General features: G+C 43.9%; 1 protein-coding gene across 4 annotated transcripts in view; it reads right to left on the reverse strand.

The window, feature by feature from the left end:
- The window catches only part of TMEM266 (transmembrane protein 266), an 86463-nt gene that overhangs the window by 4873 nt on the left and 67636 nt on the right, over window positions 1-13954 (reverse strand). For all 4 annotated transcript variants that reach the window (XM_080396865.1, XM_080396864.1, XM_080396866.1 and 1 more), the window contains one exon: window positions 10386-10572. In XM_080396865.1, the coding sequence (XP_080252991.1) occupies window positions 10386-10572 (187 nt within the window). The remainder of the gene's footprint in view (window positions 1-10385; window positions 10573-13954) is intronic.

The following is a 13954-nucleotide window of genomic DNA, read 5'->3' on the forward strand; positions in this document are numbered from 1 at the left end:
AAGCACTCTGTACCTGAAATAGCTGCACTCGTAAGAAGGCAATCTAACCTGACACTGAAAGGCAACATGGTGGTTTTCCTGGTTTCATTGGATCTTAAAAGCTTTTTTGGCCCTTGTTGATCTTTAAATGCCTGCAGTCAGAGGTGTGCTTTGTGCTAATGTCTGAGTTTACAAAAGAGGCCTCAGAGTAGCTCAAGGCAATGCCGCTGAATTAGGAGTACATTGCAAGGCTTTTCAGCTACCTGCTACTAAAATACACTTCATTTCAATCATGCATGATTTATACTCTAAATGCCACCAAACCTGCCAGCCTGTATAGATACAGGCGTGGAACCTTCAGCTACCGTCAGAAAATACCCGCCTAGCTGTGTTTCTGGTGATGCACTTCCAGCATATTTAAGTTAGAGTCTAATTCGAAGCAGAGAAACAAGGAAAACAGAAGTAGTTTGCCCTGGATGAGGGCATGTTCTGGCACATTCTGCATGTGGGGGTCTCACTCCTCATCACCTGCCAAAAGCGCACACAGCGCACTCCGGGCAGTGACTGGGGGTCTGGGTGCTCGTTTCCCTTGGCTCTCCTCAAAATCTGCCCCAAAGGCCAAGAGGGATGCTTTGCACCAAAGACAGAAAATGACTTGGAAAAGTTGTTCATCTGCTTCTCATGTCTTACGGCAAGGCGCAAATCAAGTCTTCCTTGGGATGGCACACACTTACTGCCCGGCTGTCCGCTGTCAACCAACAGAATGTACCAGGGCATGATTTTCAAACCCATCAGCTGCTTTCAAGCCAATTTAGCAAGGAGATCCAGACCACTCGTCATATCAGCAGAGGCCACTGCTCAACACCTGCAGAGGAAACGCCGTAACGCACCTGCTCAGAGCCTCTGAGCGGTGAGCAAAGTCACCAGCCCTCCTGGCTGTGCGTGCGACCACTTGCACCCAAGATCGGGAGAGCTGCCTGGCTGCCCCCTTCAATGTTATTATGTGATGACCTTATTACTGTAATGGTTTGACATTGCTTATCTATTTATCTATAAATTATATATATATTTAAATATATACCCATGTGCATGTAAAATATAAAATACATGTATTTTTACCTCAAATAGTTTCTTATTAATAAAAAACAATGAAGAGTAATGGAATAACAGTGGCAGAATAAATATTTTAAAAACAGATTAAGTTTCTGAATCATTACCTTAAAGCAAACTGACTATTAACAAACTCATCTTAGCCATATGGGAGTCTCAGCTGCTTTGGGCATAAAAGGCTACAAACAATTGCAGTTATCTCTCATTAATTCTAGATTGCTGAAGGCAAGCAGTTTAAAAAAACTGCCACAAATATACAACTGAAAGCAACTATTTGTGCATATAAAATATATAAAAAGTACAGCACTACACATTACTGCGGAACACTGCTTAAGTACTTTATGCTGATATACAAAGAGACAAGGTCCTGCTGCAGTCCAGCAGGGTCAGGAGTGCAATGACATTTGCAGCTGGTGGCATGTAGGAAGTTCGCATGAGCAAGCAGGGGCGACCAGTTTCTACAGGAGGGGCAGATTGCTTGTATTATTTAAATTCTACATAGCGTTTTCTGCTGTCAAGTGTATTTTAGTTTCATTTTTCATAGTTTCCCTGTTTTTTTAAAACATTTTTTTTCTTGTTTCTGCCACCCTGATATTTTCAGGATCCAGAAGACTTGATTTTCCTAGAAATAAACTCACCTCTTCAAATACACAGCAACATTACCTGCACTTCCCTTTCCAGAAGATAAACTTTCCATTTAAAAGTCTTTGGCCATAACAGTGTTGAAATGGTTTTCGTAGGAAATTAATGAACTGGCAACAAGTAGAAAGAAAAAGCATTTCCCTCTTATTTCCTCTGGAAATGGCAATCTTAGGAAAATGTCTATGGATGGTGATTGGGATCCTTTGCTACATGCACCAGGAGGAATCACAAAATCATTTATTTAGGTTAGAGAAGACCTTTAAGATCATTGAGTCCAACTGTAAACCTAACACTGCCACCAAACATGTCCCTAAGTGCCACGTCTACACATACCCACTGAAAGCCTTTATCCCCAGGAGATACGGTGACAGATCTGGTGATGAAGGCCCAATAGTTGTGACCTGAGAAGGTAGAGTGGGAAGAGGCAGCTCTTCCCCACGTGAAAACCCATCCTAACCTGTGGTGAACAAGGATGGTTCCACACTCTTCCCTGGAAAGTAAGAGTGATGGGAAGCATTAAGATATGCAGGAGCACTGTGGAGGAATTCAGCTGAGAGAAGGTTTTGCTGGGCAGGAGAAGGAACGAGCAGAGACAGGCCGTTCTCTGTGGTCCATAAGAATGTCAAAATGAGACACCTGGAACTGCATCACCTACTAGTGGAAGACAGCAAGTACGTAACTGTATGAGGAGGCAGCAGAGTAACGTGGGACCACAAATAGACAGTGGATCTGACTCCAGCATCATCGGGAGTTTTCACTAAGCAGAAGGGAATGTCTGGTTGGGAAGGCTGCTCAGACTCCTACCTATAAAAACAAAACCAAAAACCAAAACAGCCTTCCCTGACACGGTAACCAACCACTTCTGTGAGGCTGTAAGTGCAGCAAAGTCAGATGAAGTCCCACCTCTTAGCCTGCTACCCAAACCTCTGCTACTGAATAAACGTGTCTTTCTTGGTCAGGATCTGTCTGACAGCTACCGGATTTTGTCTGATGAAGGTTTTCAAATTATCTGCCTCTACTTTTCCTGCAAGACTCGGGAGACACACTATAATGGTTCAGGGAGTAATAAACTGTTTAGAACACAGTCCCATATAATCTCATCTGACCCAAGAGACAACACTGTAATCTCTCTCTCCTGGCCCTATAAAAACCTAGTAAGTTTGGCAAAATGCAAAAATGACATTCCACCAAGGCAGATCTCTCTTTCAGTTCTATAATCCCTCAACAGTGACCTTGTTTCATCACTGACTTTTGTGAATGAGTCTGCAACCCCCTTGCATACAATCAATACCATCTGCAGATCTTTAAGATTAGAGGCCTAAAAAAAAAGGGATTTCTTTCAAAACATTTCATTAGTAAAGTATTTTGCTTCATATTTTTATTGCCACTGACTGTACTGCCTTCTGTCTCTCAAAGCTGAATTTTCTCAGCTGGAAGGTTATTTTTCTCTGCTGTGTCGCCTACCACTGAGGACGTGAGTCCTCAAAGTAGAGTAATGTCTTACCCTGACTTCCCTCCAGAAAGCGGTCTTTTCTAGGAGGTTTCTGAAGAAGGAGATCTTTCACCTCCATCACTGCTACTGGTGTCTTCTTGGAAGCATTTGAGGAAAAAAAAGTAGCATAAAATACACTTTGCAATAAAACCCACTAAAATACACTCTGAGCAGGCAGACTTTTCAAGGCACAAGCTATGAGATCAAGTTACTATCTGCCTAACACTTCTAGAAATAGCTACGCTGCTCTGACACTAGCCAGTAACACTGCCACAACCTGCCTTTGCCCAAAAAGAACATAGCTTTAGTACGACGTTGTACTGCAGTAAGAAAGGAAAACGTAACGTACATAAAAAACACATCTATAGGTGTTTGTGAGAGTTGACTGGCAATCCGTGGGGGAAAGTCCCCAGTGAAGAAGCTGTAACCTTCCTAGGGAGTTTTCCCCCACAGATTGCCATACAATCTCTGGCATTCCAGATCTCCCTGATCCTGGCCATCTGAACTTCACCATTACCAAATCCTCAACCAGACTGAACCTCCTCTTCTCCTCAGCAGCCCTAGTATAGCTCACTGCTTACTTGTACATCCATTTGTTAGGGCACAGGCATGCTCCCCAGGCTGTGCTGTACTCTCTAAGTTCACCTTGCTGGTCTTGTGCAAGATGACCTGAGCAGAGTCTTTCCCCTTTGCTTTGCTGGTCCTAGGAGATCTCTCTCCCTTCCCCTCTAGCAACACGGAACGTTTGTGCCAACAGGAAACACAGCCAGCTGGCATGTCCCAGGGGACTTCCCCTGCTTCTCGTCTGAAGGCAGACTGCCACGTTAGTGCAAGCTGCAGCACTCACACGACTGTTCCATTCAGATGGCTATCCAGTCCCCGCAGAGGTTGGATGGATACCTGAGCAGGTGGATAATCCACCTTGAGAAGATTCGTCAAAGTTAACTTTGCACGGAAACAGAGCAACAGATTCAGCCTGGTTCTAAGTAAGAAATCAACCTGAGATGGAAGCTGTTATGCAGAAGGAAATCCTGGGATATAGATTTCCATGGAGCTCCATTATCAGCAGATACTGCTGGGACAGAAAAATCGGAACAGAAAACCAAGGTCCTTAACTGACAGCAAATTGGGTGGCTTTGGCCCTCGCTTCAGGAGATCATGCTGCAAGAGCACTGTGTGCCGAGTTGAGCATGGCTGAGATGTAAGACATCTGTGTGTCGGCATGGTGGGTGGCTTTGGGTAGAGGATGGCCTGGGGGACCTCTGAGTGCTCTTTCCAACCTTGTTCTCTATGAATATGGATCTGCAGATCCACATCTGAGTTGGCTTGTTCCACTCAGCCTGAAGCAAACACAGAGGAACTGGAGTCTGTCTCTGCAAAATAGCCACATTTGTTGAGTCTAGAAAGACAAAGGTTGAGAAAGAATATGGCTACCAACAAAACAATAATATGCTGGGTAAACATCAGGGAAAGAATAACTTAAGCAAAAGCATTCAAAACCAAATTGTTATAATCTGGCAACAAATAAATGTAGACTGGGAATTAGGAAAAGATTTCTAATAATTTAGAAAAGCGAGATGCTGGAACAGCGTTATAATGGCAGCGAAGGGCAAAATACTTCACTGCTGTCACAGGGACCACAATCTGTTTATGAAAGGGGTTATTATGAAAGGGGCTGCATGCTTGGACAGTGGAAAAAATTCAAGTTCTGTGTTCCTATACCTGTCAGCAATGTCTTCGCACCTCTTCACATTAAACGATGGGAGACAACTTCAGCCTCACACGCGTGACTGTATGCTCACCACTTCTGGAAGTGAAAAGTTTCTGCTCCACCCATTTGGTGAATGTGAAATTCAAGAGCCTAACTTCACTAACTGCATACACATTTATGTAAGTGTTGCTTAAGGTTTAATTCCTTTGATTCCTGCCTGGAGGATCAGTGCACAGAGAACCACAAAGCCTGAAAGAGGCACCTACAGAGAAGCCAAATCCTCACTCTTCCATGGATACATGGACTTCAACCAGGAAGTGGAGTGCACTTAAGATATAACCACTTACAGGAGTAGGCTTCAAAGTAGATACATTTCAACATTTGAAAATAACCATAAACTATTTTTTATCTATTGTCTGCAGTAACAGGGCTCTCTTAGAGCACCAACAGATGATCACCAAAGGGACTGGCTTAGAGTTTAAAAGTGTTCAGCCAGCTCAGACTGCCTTGCAAGGAACAACTGACAAAATCCTTCCCAGTGCCCTGCTTTGCCTTCTCAGACAGCTTATGAATAATCTTAAGGGAAGCCCTCTGAAGCTCCAGATTTTTTCACATTCCCCTCCCAATATCCTACTTTCTTCGCTTACAAAACTGTGCGTACCTACAGGGAGAGCAAGCTTTACTTTTCTCCAAGCACGATCATAAATTGCAGCAGTCCCCCAAAGCAAGACACTTGCCACTAACCCCAGAAAAATCAAAGTTTGACTAAGAATAGCTAAAATAAGCTTTCTGTGACACAAAGTAACAGGGCTAGGATCCAGTTCTTGCTCAGAGGAATAGAAGGGTGGCATATTAATCTTAAACTATGTCAGTGCTGTAGAATTTCAAAAACTGAAATGATATATGCAGGGAAACGAGGAAATTCCACTAGGGACTCTAATTCATATATTATGGGAGAGATTAAAGAATAATAAATTTTGGAAGGAAGTATTAATGACTATATGGGGCGCTGTGAACCTGGCATTCCCTGAAGCCTGGAACTTTGTATACCAAACACTAAAAATGATTTGTGAAGGAGCAGAACACATTAAATGTTATTCTGACCATGACCAGTTACATACTGTACAAGGTAAGAACTCAGCAAAAGAAAAACCTTCCCTTTATAATTCAGAGATGAACAGACAGGATAATATTTGCCATTATGTTAAAGATCTTCGGGAAGAATAAAGAAGATGACAGCACTTCGAATATTTGCCTTGCTCTTAAAGAAAGGCTGACCACAATGGTCCTGAAAAATCATTAGCGATGCTGATGTGCATTCACATGCAACAACTTTCACCCTTGACCACAATGGTCCTGAAAAATCATTAGCGATGCTGATGTGCGTTCACATGCAACAACTTTCATCCTAAGCTCTTTACAAACTGAGGCAGAGAAGCGAAGTGCTCACAGTGCAGCACGCAGCTTTGCCCTGGCTTTATAGCTCCTAGAGCTGTGTGCTTCTCTTGAGTTTGTATCTTTCCTGGTGTTGGCAACAGTACTCTCTGATGTGCGTGCTGAAGCCTGTGTTTCAGCCTTCATGTTTGTCCACTCTGGAGATTAATTTTTTGGCAAAACAAATAAAATCTCTGTTCAAAGAAAGTTAAAGGTGAAAAATTTCCCGCTTTCAGCTAAATTAATTAGAAAATCCCACATATGCATACATTTTCCACCGAGTTATTCCTACTATGTTAGGAGGTCTCTTGGTGAACTGCTCTGAGGAGATAGAAGTGTGTGAGGCAGCAACCAATCCATTATTCAGAGAACTAGCACAAGACTGACCAGGCCACAAGCATCTTACAGCTGTACAGCCTCAAGAAGAGGCATGAAATACTAGTTGGGAAATTATGGGACACTTTCACAGAGCCTGTTGACCATCTAACTACAGCTCTTGCCTCTCCCAGCCTCGTACCGGCAATTAAGGCACTGCAGATACAAAGAGAAAGAGATCTGCAGAAGAAAAGGTGGGCAAAGACCGTACTGAAAAGCTACCGAATCAGCCAGCACGTGCAGTAGACTCCTGGTGGCAGGCCACAGCGTGTGTCTACACAAATTCCCTCAGGTGCTGTGTACCATGTGATGCTGGGCTTACCTGACTTACTTTACTGAACACTGTAGTAAATGGTTACACAAAATCCAGTGTAAATACCAGAGCACAAGCTACAGCTGCCCCTGAGGAGCTTTAACTTATGCACTATCCCATAAAACTCCCAGGTAGGGAAATGAGTAAAAAGTCTCAATGCTTTCTTATTCCATAACCCCTTTGTGGTAAAGTGTTCTGCACTGAATGTTTCCATTGTTCAACAGAGAACGGGGAAATAAGATTAGCTTGAGATGGAATATCCCATTTTCTCATGCAGTATGTTCTCTAGCCAACTCAGTCTTGCTGGTTTGGCAGAATTCAGGGCTCTCCCAAGACTGTGATTTTTTGAAGGCTGACAAAGTTTGGCACAAACACATGCATTCTGTGCCATACCCTTCCCTCAGGTGTTAAATGTAGCGCTAATGTTCTGCCAGAGCATAAGAGAAGAGCATAACAGAGCCTGTTTTGCCTAACAGCTGAATTGTAGCTTTGAACTTTCTTTTAACAGTATTAGCAACTGGGTCCCTTATTTCTCTTCCAACCAGTCAGTGTCATAGGCAACTGCAGGTATTTCTCAAAGCTCACAAATGCCGTGTGGCATACAGAACGATTAACTGCAGTCATCGCTCTGGAATCTTTAAGGGGGGAAAAACATAGCTTGGAGAAAATGGATGCAAAGCAATTCCTAGTGTGGTCTGACACACAGGGTAACTTGCAAAACATAACCCTTGACCCAAAAGTCAGGAGTTAAAACACTGGTGGCTTACAGTTCCGGGCAGAACAAGTGGTGCGGAAAGCCCTGAAGATAGCACAGCCAGCATCACTGCAGCACGTGTGAAGCGGGAGGATACAGCGATGACCCACGGGAAAAGTCTTACTCATCTGTGCTCTGCAGAGCCATGTCTCAGGAGTATTTCACATGCCTGAGCAGGTAGGGAGATGGGAGACCCTACACCAGCCAGATACACCACTTCCACACTGTGCAAATGGAGGCACCTTCAGCTGAAGAGATGCTCTTCTTCCATCTGACATACCACACGCTGGTTTTGCTGATACATTTATCGCTCAGAATGGCCACAGCATAGATGAAGAAAACGCAAAGTGATAACGTGAAAGCTGCTGCAGCAATAGCCAGCATATTACTGGGAGTGCAAGCTGGTGCTGGCAGAGCTGGAGAAGAAAGACCCAGTTGAGGTGGGGAGGGAGAAGAACCGTGCAGGGCAGGCTCATGATCCATCTTCCCCAGGGATAACCGCCTTGTTAAGCTGTTAGTTGAGGTTCTGAAGTCCTGTATCTTACATAGAAGCAATCTCTAAGCCAGCATTGCTAGTGCAGGATTCCAAACCCTGTTAGCTTACTACTACTTTCCGTTGCAAAATAATCCCAGAAATTACACACAAAATCATCTGCCTCAATTGACTGTGACATGGATTGTGAACTAAAGCACTGCCCGTTATTGCTGGGTTCGTGGTCTCTCATGCAGTCTTAACTGGGCCCCTTGTCAGTAACCCACCATGATGGTAGACCACCACAGATGGGTGTCCCTTGCTATAAGACCGTAGGAAGTACTTTTCTGTCAAACTCCTGCCTCATTCAACTTAAAAGGACAATTGTTAGAATAGAGTCGCCCCAATCTAGCTTCTGAAGACAAGCACTCAATGCTTCTACAAAACCTTTGTATGTAATACATGATACAATGAACAAAAAATATTTCCTCTGATATAGTTAGATGACTTCCGGGAGTCAGAAATTCTGGATACTCAATACAAACATTTAAAGATAACATAACTGCACCTTAGCCAGCATGTAAAGTAATGCATGTTCTCTTATTTGCTGAACATCTTTTTTTTCCAGTGAAAAGCATAAGTCTCTCTAATCATGTAACCTAACTGAACGTAGAAATCAATCCTGAAGATTGTGTGTCTACTTTGTTGCATGTGTGCACAGCATTTTACAGGGAGACACAAATAATGAGTAATTCTGGTAACCTGGAAGTTTGAATGAATACCTTAGAATTTTTAGATGAATCTCCACAGCACTGAAATTCCAGCAAGCCTCCTTATAATGTGTGCAACACTCTCCAGTTCCAAATGTAACCCTCAAGGAACACATGCATAAATTATAATATATCCACTGGGGAAACCTCTGAAATACTACAAAAAAGGGGGAAATGCATTTTAAGGGGCAGTCTGCTCAACTGTCTGCTTTTAAATACAATTTCAGATCAGGAATAATTAATGGCTGAACTGTGGTTAGCGCTTAGATATTATAAAGAGGAAAAAACAAAACCAATTTCTACATGCTTTCATTACTGTGCAGAGAATGGAAAGGATTATCATTTGAAAATGTCTGGTGAGCTTTTTCTCTTAAATCTTTTGATTAATGTACTTCTGTGCCTTGAATTCTAAGGAGTTTGACCAAAATAAAGATACCATGCAAACCTCTTATTCAGATATATTCACATACTGATCATCTACTAAAATAAACAAGGTAAGTCATCCAAAAGTACTAAAGTAGAAAGTGTTGTCTCCTCTGGAATATTACATTAAATGTTACTGACATCAGGACACATTCTGCACTCCACTGCAAGGGCTGGGGGAATCACAGGAAGAAGAACTATGTATTTTCCAAAATACTTCTAGTCTGGCACCTGTGTGATAAAAGTGGATCCAAGTAAATACAACTGTTGATATCTCCCTGACCCACACGCCTGCCCAACAGACAGCTCACAGACAACAGACTGCTCTTCACCATGGACACACGGCACTTCAGCATCTGAGCAGGAGCTGCCTACACAGCGCATCACTCCTCTTCTGGCACCGGAGCTGCCTGTCCAAGCCCAGCCAGGCTGTCCGGCATCGGCAGTTTTAAGCAAGCTGGTGAGAGCACAGCCTCTAGGCAAGGCAAGCTTCACAGCTGACGCATGGGTCCTCCTTAAACCACAGAAGTGCAACTGGCCAAAGACTGAAACTGGCTTGCAGTGTTCTTAATTTCCCTGCTTTTACCTCTAAGTGATTATCCTTTTGCCAATTCTGATTTGGCTGCTGCTGCTTTAGCATTTGACGGATATAATCATGAGGACACTGGGAAGGTACATCATAAGTAATTTTCTTCCCGAGTCGTTTTATTGGCTCTGTTCAGAATCTGTTCACAAAGACCACAGCTCCTGCCACTTTGAAGCAGATGAAGCCACTTTGGGAAAATGGGGAAACGCAGTCTTCAGGGGAAGTAATCAATTCACTGGTAAAGTGAAGGTATTCAGTGGGTTCAATAACTGCATGTAAGGGATGAGCAGTGCCAGCGGGTAGCAGTGCACAGGCAGCACTCACCTCGTGGAGGTCGCAACTCAGTGATGTTCTCAGTGGCTTCATCATCCGAATCTTCAATTGCTACCACCTTGTATCTCTTGCTGCTCTGTTTGTTCAGCACATGTGGGACCTGCAGCGCAGCCTCTCTCTCTGCAGCCAGGTCCAAATCTTGCTGTGCAAGGTGGGCCCTCAGCTGCCTGATTTCAAACTAGAGGAAAAAACAACACCACATACTGATATCATATAAGCATGGCCAGAAGGCTGTGTTCCTCAGTTGGGGACCTATTACTCATTTCATCACTAAACTGCTACAGACTGGTCACAGCAAATACTATGCGGTCAAGCTGGGATGCAAGTCTAAGCTGCTGATGCTCTCCCAGAGCCACGTGAGCTGGACCATTGCTCACAATCTACAAATAATGACTGCCTCGTGCTAGTCTTCTATTTTGCGCGTTTGCATTCTGAAGATATGATTTTAGACAATTTTTAACAAATCTACCCGCCAAGTCAAATGACATCTTTATAGAAAACCACTCTTAACAGGTGTTTAGGGATTTAGGTTCATGACAAACATCCCATACCTGCTAGACTTTGTAACGAGGATTTCTGCGGAGGGAGAGTCTATAAGCAGTTCCCAGAACTGTGCTCCCTCACTAACTAGGCAAGGGACACCACAGTCCTCCTCCAGCTTGGAATCTTCTGTACTCAACAGTGTGTACAAAACCCTGGGGAAGGTTGCCACTTCCCTGGCTACTCCCCTCAAATATATGAGCCACAGCAGTCAATAATTTTCTGCAGTCAAGAGGGGATTTGCCTTATGACTGGTGTTATAAAGCAGACACCTCACAAAAAGACAGAAGCTACCAGGTACAATCTGATTGATGGACACAGTGTTTCTCTAGTGTTTGACAGCCACAGGTCTTCCACAATGCAAGAAAGAAAATAATTTCTCTGCAGAGACCCTTATATAAGTACTACAAAATCCCACTGTCCTTCCCCTCTGCCATCCAGCACAGCTATGGGGCTGCATAGCAGTTTCTCTGTTCTAAACTCTTTTTAAGATCAGTAGTACAGCAGTGACCAAGTCATATCTAATTATAGAGAGTCTGAGAGCAAAAAGCAAATGAGGCAAGTAATAGGCTAAGGCATTTAAAATTTAGCATTGCTGGGCCTCCCATAGTTCAAGGCCTGAAAAGCCATCAGAGAGCATGATGCTACAGCGAGCCACACTGCACCTGTCACTCTGCATTTACAACAGAGATGGAATTAGCACCTCGATGCTTGAAAACTGGTGTGTAACAGCATGTAGGTTAAATGAATCTGGTTCTGGCTCTTGCCTCTCAGATGCTGACTCAAATCTACTTCGCTGTCAGATTTTGGAATCCACCAGCAGACCTAGTTTGCTCCACCACGGTCCACACCAGACATGGCACAAACCCCAGGCATGCTGCAGAGCAGCAGCCGTTGCTCCAAGCTGTGTAAGCAACTGGAGTTGAAACAAGACAGAATTTCCACAGATTTTAGAAAGAAAAAGGGATTCCAGTTTGCCACATCTGGAGACTATCTGCTTTCCAGAGCATAAGGGAAAGAACTACAGCAACTGGAAGGCCCACTGCGAGACTCAAATCTAAAGAGCAAGAGGGCAGTTAAAGCTTTCCAGGTCATATTCAAATCACCTAAACCAGGGACCTAACAAAGCACAGAGCTTTTCCTCTGACTTGAAATCAGTGGGCAGAAGTCTGGCAGCTGCAGACAGCTGGCTGCATGAAACGCTCACTGCTCTTAACTAAAGGTTCTCTGACAGCGGCAGTCAGAGTATCAGGTAGTACCAGCAAAATACAGCCCTGCTCCTCGATTCCCTCAGTGAAACCTCCATGGCACATCCCAGCGGGTGGGTTTTGTGTTAACCTGTCAGCTACGAAGCAGCAGCAAACTGGTAGTGCTAACTTCTCCCAGCCAGCCCTAAGCTTCCTGAGGCTTAACGTGCCTTTGCCATACCAGAGGTGCCAATCTGTGTCATTCAGTCGTGAAAGGACTGTCTCAAGTTCAGCTTCACAACACAGAGAACTTCAGGTTTTACCTTTGACATGAAAAAAACTCGTAAATCCTAAAATATCTCACATTTCACTTTTCAAAGGACAAAGATACCCTTTCGGACACTCCCTTGATTTAAAGGAAGAAATACACTCAAACACGATAGGCAAAAAATAAGTCTGGAGGTTTTTTTTTTTTTAAAAAAAATTGCCTAACCATATGTACTTGTTTAGCTCAACTAAAAGGCATTAAGAATTAGGCATCATTACTGTTTTTCTACATTTCACATTTCATCCTTCAAAAACATTCCTGTGTGTCAGAAAAAGAAATATTGCAACCGAAATGCTTAATTCTGGCCTAGAGGCAGGATATGATTTTTTTTTCTTCACAGAAAACGAAAGAATTAGCAGGTATTTTTTAAACCCAGATAGATAAAGCTACCTAAAAGTCAGCTCAACAACTGTAGTTCTGCCTCACACCCAATTTAACCAGCTTAAGCATTTACAAAGATTGGCTAAAAATCGTAACAATCAAAAGCTTGAAGGGCATCGCTGCATTTTACAGATATTAAAAAGGAAGCACATTGGGTGAACCTTCCTGCCACGGTGAAAAATGGGGTAAAAGACCAGACCTTCTTATGGCCACTTACATGTTCCATTTGATAAAGCAAGCATTTCCAAATATCCACAGATTATTGTAAATCTTTAACTTCTCCACGGCCATCCAGTTTTTAACAGATGAGCTCATAAATATTATTGTTCAATTCGGCTCTGCCAACGCCAACAAGCTATGAACTATTGAGCCTGGCACGCTGGACAAAGCAGCAGTCTGCAACCACTGCTGGGATCACCACTCCGGACAACTACACTTTATACAAACAAGTCTTTATTTCCTATTTAAGTGGGAGAAATGCCTGCCTCGGTTGACTCCGGCCGCGCAGCACGGCGCAGGGGCTCCGCGCCGCAGCCGCCTTCGCGGTTCCCGGGCTCGGCCAGCGCCGCCGGACGCCACCCAGGAGGGGCTCTGCTGCCCCCTGGCGGCCGGAGACAGAACTGCAACCCGGCCGCGCAGCAGGAGCACACCTGCCGGGGACGGGCGCACAATGGCATATTCTAGCAGGAACCAGAACCCAGACCTGATGTCTTGGCTCACGCAACGCTTCCCTCATCCACTGCCTGAGGATAAGAAGGTATGCAGGACTTGCAACTTTATAAGTGATATGCGACCCCTCTTTTATTGCTAGCCGCAAACACAATCCACATGCTTGTCTTTCAGCTATTAACGCAGCTAGCTCAGCGGGTCTGCAGTCCAGAACTGAACATGAGAATGTCAAGAGTAGATATGGAAATTGAATTCCTAGGCACAGTAAAGCAGCACAGTGCTCTGGACTTCAGCAACACGTGCAAGGTGAATAGCAGCGCACAGAGATGTTCAGAAAGATAACAGCAGAAACTGATGTTGCCTACAAACCCAACACAGCTGCAGCTAATTATCACAGGCTCTCCCTTCCACTTTTTCATTACCTCAGATGATCAGCTTCCAGGTCCCATTTATGT

This window comes from Falco punctatus (assembly GCF_963210335.1).
Source record: "Falco punctatus genome assembly, chromosome: 7".
Classification (NCBI taxonomy): domain Eukaryota; kingdom Metazoa; phylum Chordata; class Aves; order Falconiformes; family Falconidae; genus Falco; species Falco punctatus.